At 35.1% G+C, this 21,564-nt stretch overlaps 1 protein-coding gene across 1 annotated transcript in view; it reads left to right on the top strand.

Moving 5' to 3' along the window:
* LOC129219263 (elevenin-Vc1-like) overlaps positions 1 to 17,820 on the top strand; it is a 62,772-nt gene extending 44,952 nt beyond the window's left edge. The window contains exons 4-5 of the mRNA XM_054853591.1: positions 15,231 to 15,309; positions 17,543 to 17,820. Coding sequence (XP_054709566.1) covers positions 15,231 to 15,309; positions 17,543 to 17,611 — 148 coding nt within the window. The 3' untranslated portion in view covers positions 17,612 to 17,820. The remainder of the gene's footprint in view (positions 1 to 15,230; positions 15,310 to 17,542) is intronic.
* Positions 17,821 to 21,564: the final 3,744 nt, after the last annotated feature.

The raw sequence follows: 21,564 nt of genomic DNA, 5'->3' as shown, positions 1-21,564 counted from the left end.
CAATGCCGCTTGATACCATTTATAAGAAGCTATGTAGCTCAACTAACAAAAATCAAGCACTTGCTCCTGTGAACTATTCGAGTTCCGTTGTCTTACCCTTTTTTCCTAAAATTAGTCTACAAATTGCCAAAATCTTTAAAAAGTTTCATTTTTCCGTCACTTTTTCTCCTGTTAATAAATTAAAATTTTCACAGCTTAAACACCCTGTTCAGAACCTTGACAAATGGGGCATAGTGTTTCCTTGCCAGTGCAAATTGGCCTACATTGGGCAGACTCGACGATCCCTCAAATTCCTGATGAAAGAACACGAAAATTACGTCAAAAAATAGGATCTCAAACGCTCCTCTATTGCTCAACATTGTTGGTCTTGCGGTCATAATTTTATTTTTTCTTCCGCCAAAGTTATTCACGAGTGTTCGTCCATTCATGATTTAGATTTTTGGGAGTCATATTACATATGGAAAAATACTAATTTAATCGTCAATGATTTGTCTAGCACTCCCCCTTTTCCTAATGTTTGGAAGTCTGTTATTTGATTTATTTTTTGTCCGTGACGTTTTTCTCCTGAGTGCAACTGTCCTCTGTATTTCTGACGTAACCTTGACGTCATCGTTTCCAGTACTGCTCTCATATCTTTGTACAACTCGTCTCTCATTCCATTGTTCGCCTCGACTGTGTTTTAGTCGGGTTGAACCTGTCTTCGTTTTTAATGCACTGATGATGGCACTTGTATTTTAGAGTGCCGAAACAGCTGTTTGCTGGTTTTTTAACCTTTTTTCATTCTCAATTTGTACTTTATATACGTTGTCATATTTTATTCACTATGCAGTACAAAGTTTTCGACTACTTTTTATGTATTCATGCTATCACTGTCTCATGCATTTGAAGATGATGATTCCACACATGAATGATATTTTCAATAAGTTAATTTTTGTTTGTAATCCCATCTTTAGCCACTTCTCTTTTTATCAGCTCCCACACGTTTTCAGTTCTAAGTTTAACCGTCCTAGCGGCAAGACCGAGTAAACTCGTGAGAGTCAACGGGAGTTTAACATTAAGTGGAAGTGGTACTGCCGTTTGAAGATTTAAATGTAACAATATTGCATATGAACTCGTCGAAAACATTGTTTTTCTTAAAAAACAATGGTGCGTCTAATAAATTGGGCAGGGACTGTATTTATAACTTTGACCGCACTATACAAATATACAAAAAAAAAAAAAATATTGCATTTTTAACTTAGTTTATATGAAATCAGCGAACTAAAGTTTGTTTCCCTTAGCTAAAATTAAAATCGGTTTTTAAATTTACCGATTTATTAAAAAAAACGAGCTGATGTGTGCATCACATGACTTCCTTTTACTCCAATTTAATGTCATTTCCCCATTATTGGCAATTTTAATGTGATTCAATTGTTTACTCTCTAAATATCACCAACAGTGGCCAAATTGAAACCAAATTTAGAATTTAAAAAAAAACATCGGCAAATTTGTCGCCAAGTTGGCGACAAAACTTGGCGACCAAAAGACTGGCGATGCATCGCCAAGTGTCCGACAAATTATAACACCACTTGAGTTTAAATCGAAATTAACAATGATTTGCCCCCAAAAAGGGGCAAAAGACCCCCTTAGGAACATCCGAATGCAACCAAAACGGAAGGTGCACAACTAGGCCCCACTAGGAGTCTTCGTACCAAGTTTCAACTTTCTAGGACATACCGTTTTTGAGTTATGCGAGATACATACACACATACGCACATACATACGTACATACAGACGTCACGAGAAAATTCGTTGTAATTAACTCGGGGGTCGTCAAAATGGACATTTCGGGTGTCTGTAGGTTCCTAGGCATATATCCACGTGTGGTTGGGTCGAAAAAAAAACTCAACATTCATTCGGGGGGTGAGAAAAATGGAAATTAAGCCGATTTTGGAGTGAAATTTTTTTCGCGAATACAATACTTCCTTTTTTTGTAAAAGGAAGTAAAAAAGATCAGAAAACAAGCGTCGGAAAAATAAGGAGTTACGAGGGCTGTAATACAATTTTCAAGCGGAAATTTTCGAGCTATGAAATAGTTGCTATGCAAATTTATAATCCTACATAAAAGGTACAAAATATAAATCGCGCTTCCACCGTACAAAATTGTAAGATTTCACGTTCAACCAAGTCAGTTGCTTTAGTTAGTATCTATGGAAGCAACTATTTAACATTTTTGTCTTAAATACTTTCCTGTAGAGATGAGCAACGTCGTTCTTTTTTATGATTTTTTTAAAGGATTGTTCATGAGTCTCGGGACGGGTCATGAGTTTGACCCGTACACTGAACTCGTCCGTTTGAATGACGTCGTTCATTTAAAAAAATTGCAGGTTATATCTCTAAGAAACTTACTCATGTACATTAAAAATGTTTCATTGATATTATATTCCTGTAAAAATAGTTTATATACTTTTAAGGAACAGCGACTCTTAACGCTTGGAAAATAAACGAATAAAAGTTTAAGCAAGAAATATTTAATTAAGTTTATATGTATAAAGCAATTGTAGTTCCCTTTGTAAGCAGTTTTTGGTAACCGAGTGCTAAGACATGTTATTTCAAAAGTTGCAGGTTCAATTCCTGCATGGTATAAGATTAAATAGTTAAGTTTTACTTAATAAAAAATAAATAAACTGACATGACGTCAAACAATTTGTAAAATTGATTTTAAAAATAAAAAATTAAAAAATCTATGAATATCGTCATATAAAAATTTTAAGAGGAAAAATAGAGCCAAAAAAAGGGGGGGGGGGGTTGAATGTGTGAAATAAAAATAATGTCCAAAGATATGTAAAAAATAATAAATCAAGAAATTAAATGAGACAAAACAATGTAAAAAAAAATATCATCGTTCAAAAGAACGGCCATTCATTTTTTAAGAGATCATACTGCACCGTTCATTTTAAGTAGTATGTCTTTTAGATACATTCGTTCATGAACGACACAGCCTTAATTTATAGGGACAGTATCAATATTAGACATCTTTATTTTTAAAATTAAATATAGTGACTTGGCAATCGCATGCCAACATTATAACATCTACCTAATAACAGTGACCTGAGCGCTTTTTTGAGATTGTGAGTGCTAGTGCTCTCTACTGGAAATTTTTCAAAATTCAAATTCGAAAAATGCAATTTTAGGTTCTCTTTGGTCAAGGGGTGTCATCATCATGTTTCTGGGAGGAATTTAAGCCCCTTAGTTCCCTTCGTGGGTGCGCTACTGAATGAGACAACCACCACATGTGGCGAACGGGGGTTGGCGAGCGAAGCGAACGGGGTTAGTTGGGGTACGATGCCATTAGTATTTAATATTCTACTTAAATGCTAGAAGTTTATAAAAGAAAACGGTACCGAGAAATTTTTGATTAAAAATACATAAATGTTTCTCATTATAGTACGTAAGTTTTCAATAACTTCTCACAAAGCATTTCGGTTAGATTTCATGAAAAAATAACGTGTATTGTTTTGCATTATATATATTTTCTCTGCATAGTTTCTGAATCACCATATATTTTCCTCGGTAGATCATCAATTAGTGGATATATCTACTGATGTAGGGTCATCCCATAAAACAGTGCACTGTTAAAAATTCAGGAAGATTTTCTGGTAATTGTTACTGTAAAATGGCGGACTAACGCATAGCTGATTTTTACGGTAATTTATACCGGAGAAATAAGCGATCCCAGCGCCAATTGGTTGCTGTGGTCTACCGAGGATACCGTAAAATTTTACAGTAACATTTGATTTTTACGGTAATAGTTACTCGCAACATGGATGCCAGTAACAATTACCGTAAATTTTCCGGAAAATTTTTAACAGTGTGGCCATTTAGATCTGCACGTAACAGCTTATATATTTCATCATAAAGTAATATTATTTAATAGTCATGAACTAATTATTTTGCTAAAGAAATCATACATACATGCATCTGTGATTTCGAAAGCAACAAAGTTTACTCATTAGTTTCATAGATTATATTTTCAAGTTAAATATAGTAGCGGTCACGTGCAGGAAAAAATGGAACGAAATGGCCCTGTACCGAAGAATTAAAAACAATCAGTTATGGAATCTAAAACAGAAGAAATAAATAAGTATTCCTATGTAAATGTTAATAAATAAATATTTGTATAAAAATATTTATTTACTTTGTGTATGCCAGCACAGAAAAACAGCATCGTTTAGGCAGCATCTCATCACTGTTTTTATGAGGCACGGAAATGCCAGAAATCTTTACTAATAATGAAGCTCAAAGTCTGTAAGTTTGGATGTCTGGATCTCTGTGACGCGCACAGCGACTAAGCCGTTCGGCCGATTTTCATGAAATTTGGTATAAATTTAGTTTCTAGCATGGGGTGTGCACCTCGAAGCGATTTTTCGAAAATTCTTCTTTGTTCTTTTTATATTCTAATTTTCAGAACATTTTACCGAGCAAATTATCACAGCGTGGAAGCGCAAATTATGAAATTATCATAACGTGGAACCGTAACATGGGCGAGCAAGTGAACATAGCAAATCGGCGAGAAATTCATCATACATTATTTGTAAATATATTGGTGAACCAAATGACCTTTTAATTTTCTACTACGGGCAAAGCCGTACGGGTACCACTAGTTTAGAATAAAATTAAAAAATGAGCGAATTTGTCGTCGGCACCATGCTAAGCTAACGAATGTGAAATTGACACTTTTCAGGAGAGTCAAAACAAACATTTTTTTTTCACCTGACGCGTTAGGTATTTTCAATGTTTTAATTACTTCCTTTTACAAAAAAAAAAAAAAAGTATTGTATTCGAAAAAAAATTTTCAGTCAAAACTCGACCTTAATTTCCATTTTACTCACCCCCGAATGAATATTGAGTGTCTTTTTTCGACTCGACCACACGTGGATAAGTGCCTAAGAACGTATAGACACGCGAAATATCCATAATGACGATTCCCGAATAAATTACAACGAATTTTCTCGTGACGTCTGTATGTAGGTATGCATGTATGTGCGTATGTATGTCGCTTAACTCAAGAATGGTAAGACCTAGAAAGTTAAAATTTGGTACGTAGACTCCTAGTGGGGTCTAGTTGTTCACCTCTCCTTTTGGTTGCATTCGGATGTTCCGAAAGGGGTCTTTTGCCCCATTTTAGGGGGAAATCATTGTTAATTTGGGTTTAAACTCAAGTGATGTTATAATTTGTCGGACACTTGGCGATAGATCGCCAGTCTTTTGGTCGCCAAGTTTTGTCGCCAACTTGGCCACAAATTTGGGCGATTAAATAAAAATTCTTTTTTTAATCTGGTTTCAGATTGGCCACTGTTGGTGATATTTAGAGAGTAAACAATTGAATCACGTTAAAATTGCCAATAATGGGGAAATGACATTAAATTGGAGTAAAAGGAAGTCATGTGATGCACACATCAGCTCGTTTTTGTAGATAACTTTAAGTGTAAAACTATCGTTTGAAGTAGTTCTAACCAGTAGGTAGCCTTTGAAGTAACTATAACTACAGCAAACCATCGAATTTGAAAACCGCGATTCGCGATTTTTCGCATTTGTTTAGCATGCTGCCGACGATATTTCTAGACTTTCACTCACCAGATAACTTAGGAAAATAATACCTTCTTCTAGTTCTTTGTGAGCTACTAACATTTTAAAATGTAACGGAACGTTAATTATATGATTTTTCTTAGTTAACTTATAAATCAGACAATTCTTTTCTGATATCATTATTTCACTGATGCACAGCATATATCACCCCAAAAAAAAGTTTTTCCCCCCCAAAACATAAAACTTTTTGTGCATCACATGACTTCCTTTTACTTCAATTTAATGTCATTTCCCCGTTACTGGCAATTTTAATGTGATTAAAATGGTTTACTCTCTAAATATCACCAACAATGGCCAAATTGAAACAGATTTAAAAAAAAAAAAATCGCCGAATTTGTCGCCAAGTTTCCGACAAAACTTGGCGACCAAAAGACTGGCGATATAACGCCAAGTGTCCGACAAATTGTATCACTACTTGAGTTTACATCGAAATTAACAACGATTTCCCCCCAAAAAGGGGCAAAAGACCCCCTTAGGAACATCCAAATGCAACCAAAAGAGAAGTTGCACAACTAGACCGCACTAGGAGTCTACGTACCAAATTTCAACTTTCTAGGACATACCGTTTTTGAGTTATGCGAGATACATACACACATACATACCTACATACGAACGTCACAAGAAAATTCGCTGTAATTAACTCGGGAGTCATCATTACGGATATTTCGCGTGTCGATACGTTCTTAGGCACTTATCCACGTGTTGTCGAGTCGAAAAAAAAAACTCAATATTCATTCGGGGGTGAGTAAAATGAAAATTAAGGTCGATTTTTGAGTGAAAATTTTTTCCGAATACAATACTTCCTTTTTTATAAAAGGATGTAAAAACAACAACTTCTAACAGTCATAAAAAATCTGTGTGAAGGAACAGAAAAATAGTTGTGTTGCGGTGCATTATTCCTTCAATTAGTAGAGTAGACTTCCTAATAGCCCAATTCCTTTTTTCGACATCTTTCCCAGTAGCTAATCAGAATTGAAACTATTCAAATAGGAGTGTCTTGAAGTCGCCCAAAAATTAGGATTTTGGAGAGGTTGAAACTACGGTTCGTATAATATTGCGAAGTATTCAGTATTTCGAAAGTTCAGCAAAATAGTATCTCTTTGTATGAGTTTGCTCTTTCGAAAACATGAATTCGATCGAAGAGAATGTTGTCATATTCGTTTCGCATTCAGCGTGCTCAGCTTTTGACACTTATTTAAATATTTTATTGATGTTTGTTCCTGTGAAACGAATGAAACTTAGGATTGAAATCAGTAAAACTGGGTGGGAAGTTGAGAAACTAAAACATGAAAAATGATTCCTTTTTAAAAAATTTGATAGTGACAGGTGTTTTTTTTAAAAAAGCGCAGTACATAAAGACTAAAGCTAAGATGACAATGATAATGAAAACAAAAACGTAAAATAAAAGAGCTGATATGTGCATCATATGACTTCCTTTTACTCCAATTTAATGTCATTTCCCCATTATTGGCAATTTTAATGTGATTCAATTGTTTACTCTCTAAATATCACCAACAGTGGACAAATTGAAATCTGATTTTAAAAAAAAAATCGACAAATTTGTCGCCAAGTTGGCGATAAAACTTGGCGGCCAAAAGACTGGCGATATATCGCCTAGTGTCCGACAAATTATAACACAACTTGAGTTTACATCGAAATTAACAATGATTTCCCCCAAAAAGGAGGCAAAAGACCCCCTTAGGAACATCCGAATGCAACCAAAAGGGGAGGTGCAAAACTAGACCCCACTAGGAGTCTACGTACCAAATTTCAACTTTCTAGGACATACCGTTTTTGAGTTATGCGATATACATACACACATACCGCACATACATACAGAAAATTCACTAGAAAATTCGTTGTAATTAACTCGGGAATCATCATTATGGATATTTCGCATGTCTATACGTTCTTAGGCATATATCCACGTGTGATCGGGTCGAAAAAAAATACTCAACATTCATTCGGGGGTGAGAAAAATGGAAATTATGGCCTATTTTTGAGTGAAAATGTTTTCGCAAAAACAATATTTCCTTTTTTGTAATAGGAAGTAAAAAGAGGCAATATAGTTACAGAAGAAACCATTTGAAACAAGCTGTGGGGAAAAGCATAATAAGCTGTAAGTTACCGGCCTCAAGTCGGGGCTGCGGCAGAACTACAAGCATATACCGAAAGCTCGGTTACGACATCGCGAGACAGCAGATTCACCTTGTTATGGATTCAACAGTCTGGAATGGTCATAACCGAGGAGAAGGTAGACGTCCTCTCATTGAAGTTGAGATTACCTTCAAACTGGTAGCTAAAATTGCTTTGCACACCAGAGAGAGCTGACGAGCAACGGTGCTGCTCAACTCGTAAAATGAAGGTTAAAACTTCAGGCAAAAAGGTGTAAGTTACTGCCTTCAAGCCGGATTTCTCGTTGGTGTGCTAAATTAATTTTGGCTACCAGTTTGTAGGTCATTTCAGTTTCAATGAGAGGACATTTGCCTCCAACTCGAGTATGACAGTTTTAGACTGATGAGTTCAAAACGAGGACGAAATTGCAGTTTCAGGTTGCCGTAACAAGGCTGTCGGTAATACTTGGTGAAAAGTGTAATTCAATAAAATAAGATGAAACTACCCCCTTCTCGTTGTAAATAGTGCTCCATTAATGCTTCTTTGCGGTAGTAAAGGTTTGAAAACAGCTTGGAATACTAATAGTTCACGGTCCCCTTTTTTTCAACAAATGAGTTTCATTTGGCTTGTTTTCAATTAATAATTTGATGTAGTATGAGTCATACGTAAATCATAAAATTTATTGAATTTTAGCTGCTTAAAAACTTTTAGCTGTAGATAGTAAAACTAAACTAATAGTAAATAAACTCAATTTGAGCTAGGTTATATGGTCGGTTCAAAGCTGGAAACTTTACCGAATGATGTGATAAAGTACCAAAACTATATGGAAACAGTTCACTTAATACAAATACAAAAGTGACAACCAGCAACAGGCTCTGGGCCCAGCTAGACTGGTTCCTAGTCAATTTACAATCCCCAGTGAAGATCCAATGGCCCTCTTAAAACTATCTACTCCCTTGCTCATTACCACCTCTTCCTGTAAGTTGTTCCAAGGTTCCACTACCCTGCTAAAATAATAATTTTTCCTAATATCCATGTTAGCCTGAGATTTAAATAGCTTAAAACAATGACCCCTTGTCCTGTTTTCAGTGCTGAACTTCAGCCCGTAACATCTTTCATTTTAATAAATTTAAACATTTGAATCATTTCCCCTCGGTTTCTTCTTTGCTCAAGACTGTACATTTTTAGCCTTCTAAACCTGGAATCATAGTCTAAATGGGAAAGTCCATTTATTAGCCTTGTAGCCCGCCTTTGAACCCTTTCCAATACATTAATATCTTTCTTAGGATAAGGAGACCAAAACTGAACAGCATACTCCAAATGAGGTCTTACCAAACTTCTATATAAGGGCAGAAGAACTTCTTTAGATTTGTTTGAAATAGATCTACTGATAAACCCAAGCATCTTATTGGCTTTGATACTAGCTATGCTGCACTGTGTTGGCTAAACTTTAAATCCTGAATTATTAAGACTCCTAGATCAATAACTTTTTCTGCCTGACTGATGACTGAACCTTACAAATAATAACTTGTACACTTATTTCCATGTCCTAATAGCACTTGACATTTCCCACATTAGCCATACCCCATTTATCAGCTCAATCCGTAATATGATCTAGATCCTCTTGCAGCTGATTTGCTTGTTCTTCATTTTCTACAGTCCCCATAACTTTGACATCATCAGCAAAACAATTCATGTTCCCAGAAATATTTTTATAAATATATCGTTCATAAAAACAATGAACAAAACAGGCCCTAACACTGATTCTTGAGGAACCCCGCTTAAAACCTCACTCCAATTAGAATAATTTTCCCTTACAACTACCCTTTGGTTCTTTCCGGTCAGCTAGTTTTTTACTCAAATGAAAGTTTTCCCTCCTATTCCTATATCAGCTAATTTGCTAAGTAGAGCAACATGTGGTACCTTATCGAAAGCTTTTTGAAAATCAATGCAAACAACATCTACAGGCTTCTAATATGCTTTACAGAAAATTCTCAAGTGTTACATGTAGTTAATGCTCACTTGGTAAACGGCAACAGCAATCTGCAAGGTTTTAACTTGCAAATAACTTAACCAGTCAAGTTTTGAGTCGATTTTGCTTCGCGGACAGCCGCTGTAACACGATTGGATAAGACTACAGAGTAAGTATTACTCTTCTAGCACCAATAGGCTATTGGTTTTAGTCAGGTAACAAGCAAGTACTCCTCAAAATTTCTAATTATGCATTGCTTGTGTTTCTATCAAAGAGAACTTGTTATAAAAAGGATTTTTTTTAACTTCCTTTTACAAAAAAGGAAGTATTGTATTCGCGAAAAAAATTTCACTCAAAAATCGGCCTTAATTTCCATTTTGCTCACCCCGAAATGAATATTGAGTGTTTTTTTCGACCCGACCACACGTACATATGCACCTGAGAACGTATAGACACCCGAAATATCCATTTTGACGTTTCCCGAGTTAATTACAACAAGTTTTCTCGTGACGTCTGTATGTACGTATGGATGTCGCATAACTCAAGAACGGTATGTCCTAGAAAGTTGAAATTTGGTACGTAGACTCCTAGCGAGGTCTAGTTCGGCACTTTCTTTTTTGGTTTGCATTCGTATGCTCCAAAGGGGGTCTTTTGCCTCTTTTTGGGGGGGAATTCACTGTTAATTTCCATGCAAACTCAAGTGGTATTATAATTTGTCAGACACTTGGCGATATATCACCAGTCTTTTGGTCGCCAAGTTTTGTAGCTTTTTAAAATCAGTTTTCGAGAAAAGAGGAAAAAAAAAACAAAATATTGCTTCGTGAAAATCAGTTTGATTTCGGGATACACATTAAAATGTATGTTTTTCATTGTTATCATGTGGTAAATTTGTTAAAGTACAGTCGGATCCCGACTTACACGAAGGATGCGTTCCAAGACCCCTCGCGCAAGTCGGAATTTCGCGTTGTGGAACAACGTATGTTTAGAAATTTTTTATAAGCATACCTAATTATTTCAGACATGTGTTAACCCCCCTCAAATTGTCTCAAACCATTTCTTAACTATATATTACCGTATCTTTTATAAAGAACTGACTTTTTACTGTATTTTAGAAAAAGCGTTACTATTTAACATGATTACTGTTATAAAGCACAAAATCTATGATCAATAAGATACATGTACTTAAACTGTAGGGCACTTACATTAAGTACATTACTGCATTGTAATAGTACTGAACAGTAGATATCGTAATTTTAATTATAATTTTTAAAATTATGAAGATGATGGTTTGTGCAGTGTGGGAACACCCCTATTTCTGGCCTTGCTTCTATTTTCATGATGTTTGTATTTTGCTCAGACACTACTCTGCGAGCTTCACTATTAAGATGAAAGAGTTCGTTTGGGAGCCATTCTGTTTTATCAACGTTCGTACGTAGAATGGTAAAAAAAGAGAACACGTTAAGAATCGGAGCGGTTATTTCTATAAACTAAAGCAAAGCGTTGTTTAAACTAATACAGTGTGTGAACTTCCGCTTTCACTGATGTTAAATTAATGAAAGTCCATTCAAGAAATCAATACTTAGTGTCAGTGAAGCACATTCTAAAGCTCCGCCGCTCCTTTCCAAAAAATTTCATGTTGCAAGCGAGCAATTTGCGTCAGCAATAAAAAATTCATTACTCATGAAAAACTTGCGTTATAGCCATTTCGCGCAAGTCAGATCGCGTTGTAGCGGTGTCCGACTGTAGTCCATACAGTCAAAGTTTTTACTTCTTGTTACAAAAAAGGAAGTATTCTATTCGCGAAAAAAATTTCACTCAAAAATCGGGCTTAATTTCCATTTTTCTCACCCCCGAATGAATGGTTTTTTTTTCTTTTTCCACCCGACCACACGTGGATATATGCCTAGGAACGTACAGACACCCGAAATATCCATTTGACGACCCCCGAGTTAATTACAACGAATTTTCTCGTGACGTCCGTATGTACGTATGTACCTTGCATAACTCAAAAACGGTATGTCCTAGAAAGTTGAAATTTGGTACGTAGACTCCTAGTGGGGTCTAGTTGTGCACCTTCTCTTTTGGTTGCATTCGGATGTTTCTAAGGGTGTCTTTTGCCAACTTGGCGGCAAATTTGGCGATTTTTTAAAATTTGGTTTCATATTGGCCACTGTTGGTGATATTTAGAAAGTAAACAATTGAATCACATTAAAATTGCCAATAATGGGGAAACGATAGTAAATTGGAGTAAAAAGGAAGTCATGCGGTGCACACATCAGCTCAATTTTTTTTTTTTAATAGTTTAATCAAGCACTGCTCGAATCTTTTGTCTTTTCATAACTAGAGTTTGACCCCATACCATACTACTTATTTTCAAAAAGGGGATTTTAACTATTTAATTCACACCATTCCATATTTGATCGACATAAAATAACATGAAATTGAACAAAGTTTTCGTGCAAAAAAGCTTAATTTCTATCCGTCGGTTTCTCATTTAAGCTGATTAAGACAATCTTCAATTAGAGCATTTTCTTACCATATTCCTCTGAAGAAATCAGTTTATTTCAGCATTTTAAATGAAGGTTTCCTTGAATAATTGAAACTCGTGCTCTTTGTCGATCTAGCATTTGTTCATTCCAGCGCACATAGACACTGAACAAAAGATTCCCTTCGTTTTCCAAATCTTGAAAACAAACTTTTGTTATGAATTCTTTAACCACACGAAGTTTTCGAATTTTCTTTTTGAGCAGCTAAAAAGGAATTAAAGTTAGAAACAATTCTGATGACTTTTTATGTCGGTAGTTGAATGAATCCTTATTATACTAAGAAAAGATTAAGCACAAGGCAAATACATTCCGAGTTTGTTTTCCTTTTTTGAATCTCGTGTTTTTCTTTTGAAAGTGACTTAACAATGCTGCAATTTAAAACAAACGTGAAAGTTTCGCTTTTTTGTGTGTATTATTTGCTGCAGTAAACTGGCCCATTTTATTGACTAAACTATTTTGCATTGACAATTTCAATGATTTTTACAGACTTTCTTTCAACTATGGAAAAATGTAAGGGATATAAGCTGGAATTCAGTAAATTTATGGAAACTTACTGAAATAGTTATTAAGGGATTTTAAAGCTGGATTCATTTGAATAAGTAATGTTTCAGTAGAAACGTTATTTTTCGTCGACAACTTGTAAAACCATTAGAATTCAATATTATTACATTTATACAAACACAAATGTGATATTTTTAGAAATTTTCCTATAGAGGCTCAGAGCAAAGCTGTCAAACTAGACTTTCCTCACTTTATGGTTAGAAAATAAAATATGACATAGGGTAACGGAACCGCTCACAGACATGCTCAAGACATTGCTCTCACGTTAACTCAGTTTTCTGAGCCTTTTAATCTATTTCGACTTTTTAAACTATTTTTTTCTCATGCAACTACACTTCATCAGACGTTTGACTGCTTCTGGACACTCTGAATGAGTTAATTCCATTTTTATTTGCACAGTTTCGAAGAAAGATTCGACTCGAAATAACAGATACCGAAAAATCAGATGGAGATCATACACCGATCTGATGATACACAATAACAAACAGGATGAGGAAACGATGAGTAATAGACAAAATTCCCTTTTCCTCGACAAAATGAGCAAACTTTCTTTATTTTTAGATCTAAGGCCTCAATAAATTCAAATGAACAAGAAACACCAGCTGACCACGTGGTAGCTGTTCATAACCTTCCACCTCTGCCTTGTATAAATACCAGCTGGCTCATGAAATTCACTCTGATGACGATAGATGGTTGCACCGTATTCATGGGCCACAGGAACATCAGTTTTACCCGCGTAAAAAGCTTATTATTTAAATCCAAACTTATGACTATCTTCTACTGGACCCTTGTCCATTACTGGGCGGTCATTCCAAGCTCGCCAGCTCGCGAGATCGAGATTTTCGTTCACGTGATCGGTTGTGACGTAGAAATGTCGCAAAGTAGCATTTTAATCTACTCGAACGTAGCTTGCGAATAGGTTCGAGTAGATTAGAATACTACTTTGCGACATTTCTACGTCACAACCGATCACGTAAGCGAGAATCTCGATCTCGCAAGCTGACGAGCTTGGAATGACCGCTCCTGGAGACTTTACCATGGGACCAGTTGAGCTAAAAGGAAATATGGGGCATACAGACACGTACTGTATTACCGCATCTGTTGCAATTTTTGGAACTAAGCTTTGGGTGACTGAAGACTGAATGACATAGAGGACATTCTGAGACTTCCGTATGCATCCAAACAGATTTATAGGTACCATCATTGTTTGAAGATGACACTATGAAAAATGCTTTTAAAGCTTAGTGATGTTGCATTTTCCTTCCCGTCTGGTCGATAAATGCGAAGTAACTGGCTTCAACTAGTTTTAATTGTCATGTGAAAGGTTACTGAAAACATTTAGTTATAAATTTTACCCTCCCAGTCATTTTTGATGTGCAGGTTAGGTGTTTCCATCCAACCCATAAATCTCGTGCTCCTGGGTAAGTAGAAACAGCTGAGTTTTTCATTCTTCCATTTTTTGAAAATTAAATTTTGATACAAATGACACCTTTGTGAGTATTTCGCATAAATTTAGCGTACAGTTGAGTTTTTTGAATGATTTTTCTTTTTAAGTGATGTCAGATTACGCTTGGATGATTCAGCAGGTCGCATGCGACCAACGGGCCGGAGTTGGATTATTGTCGGAGTAAAATTTCTTAAGCTTCTAAGTTGATAGTGTATATCGTGATTATCTACCTACATCGACCTCATGGGGAAACAAATTAGAGTTTTTCATTTACTCCCTGGTCTCTGGGGCAAAAGAAAAAACGCTGGGGTAAAAGGAAATATGATTTCATTCGCCAATTGATTGTCATAAAGTTAAATTTTTCCAACCCAGTTGCTCTCAGAGAACGTCGTCTTGGACACAATGCCCAAAATTTTAGCTCTCAATGAATTCATCCAGAAGAAAAGGAAGTATCTAAACTTGAAACATTGTTTCCTTTTACCAAAACTGACCCAATATTTTTTGTTTACTTTAGTGTATCAATTGTTAAAATTTCTTAAGCTCCTAAGTTGATAGTGTATATCGTGATTATCTACCTACATCGACCTCATGGAGAAACAAATTCGGGTTTTTTATTTACTCCCTGGTCTCTGGAACAAAAGAAAACACGCTGGGGTAAAAGGAAACATGATTTCATTCGTCAATTGATTGTCATAAAGTTAAATTTTTCCAACCCAGTTGCTCTCAGAGAACGTCGTCTTGGACACAATGTCCAAAATTTTAGCTCTCAATTAATTCATCCAGAAGAAAAGGAAGTATCTAAACTTGAAACATTGTTTCCTTTTACCAAAACTGACCCAATATTTTTTGTTTACTTTAGTGTATCAATTGTTTGAATAAGTGCTATTGTCTTGAAAACATATTTTTAAATAAAAATTTGGCCCTTTTTTGTGTTGACGCTGTATTGTGATTTTTTCTTTAGAGATTTGAGTGATATGGACGCTTCCATGGACTGGCCTCCATCAGCTCAAGAAGAAAGTCGCAGAAATAGGATGCGATCGGTGAGTGATTAACTGCGATTCAAAAGTCAATGTGAATTTAGCCCTTCTTACAGATTTTTTTTGGGTCATTTTCAAACCGGACTAAATTCAAAGCAAAAGAGATGCAGTACGCATAGAAGTTTACTTTTATGATGCTCGAGACGACTGTTTCATTTTAAAACGAATATTGTTAATACGAAGGAAAATATGCTTACAGTAAAACAGCTTGCTGTGGTAAATTTACAATTTTTTGAATTAGATGCAAAATACTACTCAATGTCAGTAAACAAGAGCGTTTTTTGTTTTCATTACTGGTGATAAAAGGTAAGGACTAGTGTTAATTTTTTTTTCGAAGAGGACCAAAACCATTCGACTTATTTTGATAAAATCCGGATAATTAGTAGTTCGAAGTATGGGGAGAGAACGTTCAGCTGTTCGAAACTTTTTCTTGTAAAGTTCGATTTGGTTCTTTTGTCATTCTAATTTTAAGAAAACGCTTTTCATTATTAACTGTCTGTTATGAAGCCAAATTCTAGCATATTCTTATAATTTTATGCGATTTGAACGCTTGAATTTTTAAGCATATTCACTCAGAGTTTCCGAGTTAATAAGAAAGTGAAAAACAATTACTTTTGGCAAAGATAACAAATAGCTCACCTATAATGTAATAGCGATTTGTAAACTTCTTCCTACAGGAGAGACCATGTTATATATCTGCCGTTTGCCAACGTCATATTCATTTCTGAAGGTTTACTTAGTTTTAGGTTGGTGCATGTTTATTTTTGTGGTCTGTTTTCCAGTTTTGATGATTTTACTTAAAATCTAAGTATTACAATATTTCATTACTTTCCATCTTGTAAAATAATTTTTTTTTTTTTTTTTTTTTTTGCATGAAATAAATGAAACATGCATTTTTGTTTTGAAAAAAGTTACTAATACATATAAGGAAAAAAGGGTTAAGTGAATTATTTGAAAATCTGCTGGACTGTTAAACATCTAAAAAGTACTGCAATGCTTATAAAATAGAAGCGTCTCATGTGGTCGCTACAATTCACAACTTCTAAATTCTAAGCGAAGGTAACGCTGAGCCAAGAACCGGTGGCATAAAATTTTCGTGTGTATGTATTCGTATTTTTATTTCTGAAAAAAAATGTTTTATTCATTTTGAGGTTATCTTTCTGCAATGCTGTACCTAATACCATCCCTCCTGCAAATTTATCAGTAGTGCACCTCCTTATGCCTAGATGCGTAAATAATGGAGAAAATGAAGCATAGGAGCATTCATGGCCAAGCAGTGTAAGAACTTGTTTCGTATGAGGCAGGTCATGGGTTTGGATCCCATTGCTGCCCAAATTGTTATTTCCTTGTCTTTGTTATGTGAATTCCACTGTCTTTGTGACTTGTTCAATATGTGCCGTGTCACCGAGGAGCACGGTAAAATGACTCTATTAATAAAAGTAATTTTAAACAAAGGTAAAGTCTAGGTAAAGTTCGTATTCTCAAGAAATTAAATTTAAAAAATACTTTATTTAGTTGTTATACGTATTCTGTTCAATAAATACGCGAACTCGTGCCATCTAGCGGCCATGACGCGGACTAAGTGTCGGCGATAGTTGCCTGACACCCAATGAGCTGTCAGTGCTTGGCAGATCGCCAAACTGCGCGTAGGTTGCACGTTATGTTCGTTTCTGTTGTCCTTGTTCTTATTGTTCGTCGAAAATGGAAATTGATGAAATTACGGAAATTGACGAAATGTAGTTCTTAAGCGTCGTGTGCGACCAAATTTGACTCAAGGCGATGGATGGATCCTTCACCATGACAATGCACTAGCTATTTCAGCATTGATTGTTCGCCAATTTCTGGCAAAAAAAAATCAACCACCATCCTTGATCATCCTCCTTATTCGCCAGATCTCACACCTTGCGACTTTTTCCTATTTTCGAAACGCAAAAATGTGAGGAGGGGACATCACTGAGAAGATTTGGACTCAATAAAGCGAGAAACGACGAGAAAACTAAAGAGCCTAACTGCTAAGGACTTCCAAAGGGCTTTATAGAGTGGAAAAGAAGATGGTATAAGATGGTATGCATATCAACGAATGGAGAGTACTTTGAAGGGGACAATATCGGTGTGGACTAAATTTTGCAAAATAAATTTTTCATGGCCTCAGTTCACGTATTTATTCGACAAACTACGTACTATAGAAAATCCATCATTTGCAATGCATAATTTATTATAAACTTTTTAATTACAGAACCAACTTCTACAAGAAATTCTGGAGAAAGTCCATGATTACAACAATGCAAGAGACGAAGACAACTAAAAGATGAAACGAAAGACGAACTTTTAAATCTAAATTCAAATGTTTTGTTTATGTGTAAAACTTAAAGTTTTCTTTTAGAAGTTTTCCATTTAACATTATTCATCCATTATATCTCTTGTGCATTTGGTTCTTAAAAAGTATGGGTTTTTAGTTGGTAGGACTGGTAGAACTTTTTTTGGATACGAAAATGGATAATAAAATATTTTTTTAGTTGGAGTTCATGTTAAATGCTGTTATAAAATGTGGACTGTTTTAATTTAAAGAACAGAAAAAAGAAATTTAAGCTAAACAATGAAAAGAAAAATATCAAAGTCACTAATAAGATCAACAAAACTTATTCAGTGCTTTTCCAAAACGTTACTGTCCGTAATTATAACCTCTCTGCTTGTCAGTGTTATGAATTGGTCTAAGTTATTTAGAGTTACCACAGGGTTCAACTGTACATCTCTTCGTATTTTTCAGTATGTTTCACTTCCAAAGAAACTGTAGACATTTCAATGCCGCACTCTGTCGGCAACGAAGTAATTCTGTCAAGTTAAGATAATGAAAGTGTGAAGCGATAGAAAAAAAAAATATACTAAAAAAAAAAATAAATAAATAAATAAATAAATACGAAATTAACTTTTATATGCCCCCGGGATACCTAAAGTGATATTTTGTGAAATTGCAAGCATGAAGAGTTCGACATTTTTGATACCAACATTCACTGAGATATGAAACTGTGTTTTGTGACACATACCACTTAACACTCTTCTTTTCCAGATGCGATATAGCGACTTAAGAGTGAATAACCGTTTATACATTTCTCTTTTATACGTTTTAATCATTTATACGTTTTAAAAATTAGTCACTGCAGAGTCCAATACATATTAACGTCGACCTATTACACGCTTTTTTTTTATTTATACGCTTTTTTCATGCAGTCCCTTTAAAAACATATAAAAGGTGCTTCACGTATATGTATATATTTTTCTCCAATTCTAAGAGATTTTGTAGAGCGTTTTTACATAACGAAATGTAACATTTGCTGTTTTTCAATAGCAACGAAAGGGATATACTGTTTTTTGCTTCAATAACTACCATAATCTGTGCTTATTCCGGTAATGCGATATGTCCAAATCCCATCTTCTGTACTGTTCCTACTTACTTGGAATTCTAATATCTCCTTGAGTTTTTGCCGCGATATGTGTCAAAATTCTTTTTGTTGGTATTATTTTTCAATAGAGATTATTTCCTGAAATGCATTGTAGCTGACTTGGGGACCATATAAATAATTTTCCGTAATAATTGCACCGTTTCTGCAATTTGAAGTACGCATCTAGCACTAGCGGTTGCGAAAATAGGGATCTTGCATGTTGCATGCTAAACAGGCACACGCTGTATACCTATTAAAAGGTTATTATAATTGGTCTATCAATGCAATTTTAAGGCTAAAGTTCAGAAGTACTAGAAAAAATTCTAAAAACTAATAATTTCTGAGTTATATTTAATGCAATAAGCATTTTCAACAAGTTTTAAAAATTGTTTCTTTTATCAGTTTTAGAAACTATATTTTATCAATCTGCTTTTCCTTTTCCTTTTTATTTATTTTTTTGATTAAATGCATTCTGCAAGAAAGTTTACGTAAAATATCAGAGCGCAGTGAAAAATATTTTCTCGGATCAATTATTTTGGATCAGTTATCATTAATCAAGTGTAAAATATATCGACCAAGGAGTGATAAACAGACCACCCGTGCAATGATGCACTTTTCTCCCTTCTGTATTATAGCTTATGCGGATTAGAAAATAATTGATTTAGAACAAAAATCGATTAAGAATAGAAAATTAATCTTTTCTTTTCCCTGATTGTAGTGAGACTGTTAATTTGGATGACATACCTAATAAATTCAGTTGAAAGAAAAAGAATTATCCTGAATTGGAAAAACCTCATTCTTACTATTTTCATCTCTTACGATCCCCGATTGTATTAACAAAGGGGATAAGATTCGTTTCTTTTCGGTTAATTCAGATTTATAGAATCGTCAAAGATTTACGTTCCAAAGTTTTAACGACAAAAATCCTTCTACCTTAACCTAAGGAAATTTGTATTCCATTATTATTTAAAAATACAGGGTAAACGTAAGTGTTCATTTTGATCCGAAAAATACAAAGTTGTGTACATGAAATACACCGCCAGCTCTTTCATTCCATCCGAGGACTGCAGTTTCGTGCTTATTAGCACTCAATGGGCCGGCATAAGAAGTTACTGAGCTGGAGGTGGAAAACCTCTTAAGGAAGCCAAGAGCTCCAAACAGACTGGTAGCTAAGACAGAATTAGCACACACCAAACGAGTTATCGAAGCAATGATTCGGTTCAACTCGAAGATTGAATGCAAGGCATAGTATTTTTAGTAAGTTTGTGTTGAGTGCTAATAAGCACGAAACTGCAGTTCTCGGCTGGAATGACTGAACTGGCGGTGTATTTCATGTATGTCTGCCTTAGCCCTGGCTATAGGGCGGTAACTTACTAAATATGGCTTGTTTTTAAGTAAAACAGCTGATTTGCTAATATCCAAAATGCCAGGGCTAAGGCAGAAATACATGAAATATAGCCCTGGCTATAGGGCGGTAACTTACTAAAAAATACCATACCTTGCCTTCAATCTTCGAGTTGAACCGAACCATTGCTTCGATCACTCGTTTGGTGTGTGCTAATTCTGTATTAGCTACCAGTTTGTTTGGCACTCTAAGCTTTCTTAAGAGTTTTTCCACCTCCAGCTCAGCCATTTCCTACGCCGGGCTGATGAGTGCTAATAAGCACGAAACTGCAGTCCTCGGCTGGAATGACAGAGCTGGCGGTGTATTTCATATATTTCTGCTTCTCTTAAGATTTTTTAAAATGGTTGAACACTACAAGTAGCATTCCAGTTTCGTTCTAATATTTGGCATAGAATTTTTACACGATTTTTAATATTTAACATTAAAATTACTACAGCAGAACTTCAGTTAACCAAATCAATTGGGAGCGCCCCCCCCCTTCCCGTCCAGAATAAGAAATTCGGAACGTTTCTCCCAACTTGAAAACACCCCCCCCCCCCCCAAAAAAAAAGGGGAAAAAGTAAATTGCGTCACCCTCATACTGCCATGGGCCGGTAAATGGTCGAAATGAGTTTTCGAGATATTTGAAGAAACTCGTTTTGTATTCAATACTAACAGTTGGCAAATGTTGGGATTTGACAGTTTCTTTTTTTTCTTAAGGGGCTTTTGTCAGCGGAAACCAAATAAGTAAGCTTGTACAATAAAGCTAACGTACAAAAGATCACAAAAAATGAAAATTTGCAGTTACTACCTCTTACCTTCCCACTGCAGAATAGAAGTTAATACATATTGCAGTAAAATGACTATAATCAATACTCAGTTAAAGAAACATTCACCACTACTTTATAGTTCGATAAAATGGAGAAAAACTTAAGAGCAATGTTGTGTAAGGTTGATTATTAAAGAGATAAGTTATTTTTTAATATAACTTTACATGCTATTGGATTAAGTTAGATATGACAAAAGATTTAACAAAATAAAAAGCAAAACATTACAAAGTTAAATCTCGCAAATTCGAGAACTGCAGACACATGTTTCGGGCTTACAAGGAACTTCTTTCAATGCAAGAGTTTATGGAGGAAAGAGATAGTGGACAAAAGCACTGTGAAGTTGTGCTAGGTATTGCTTTATTTTTTAAAGTATTTAATGCATAAGAAAAGGACAATTTCTTGATCCTGTATATAAATAAAGATCAAGGTCTATTTTAGTTTTGAATATTCCTTATCCTGGAAAGACACATCACCATATGATTAAATTAATTCAATACTTCATTTACATAAAAACCTGTTGATCTAGTTGGGAGAAGCCTTCATCATCAAAGCTGCTCTGGCTCTAATGAAATTCCTATATCACTACAGTTCCGTATCTACGAAT

This window comes from Uloborus diversus, chromosome 3 (assembly GCF_026930045.1).
Source record: "Uloborus diversus isolate 005 chromosome 3, Udiv.v.3.1, whole genome shotgun sequence".
In the NCBI taxonomy this organism is placed as follows: Eukaryota; Metazoa; Arthropoda; class Arachnida; order Araneae; family Uloboridae; genus Uloborus; species Uloborus diversus.
This window is presented reverse-complemented; position numbering and strand designations above follow the sequence as displayed.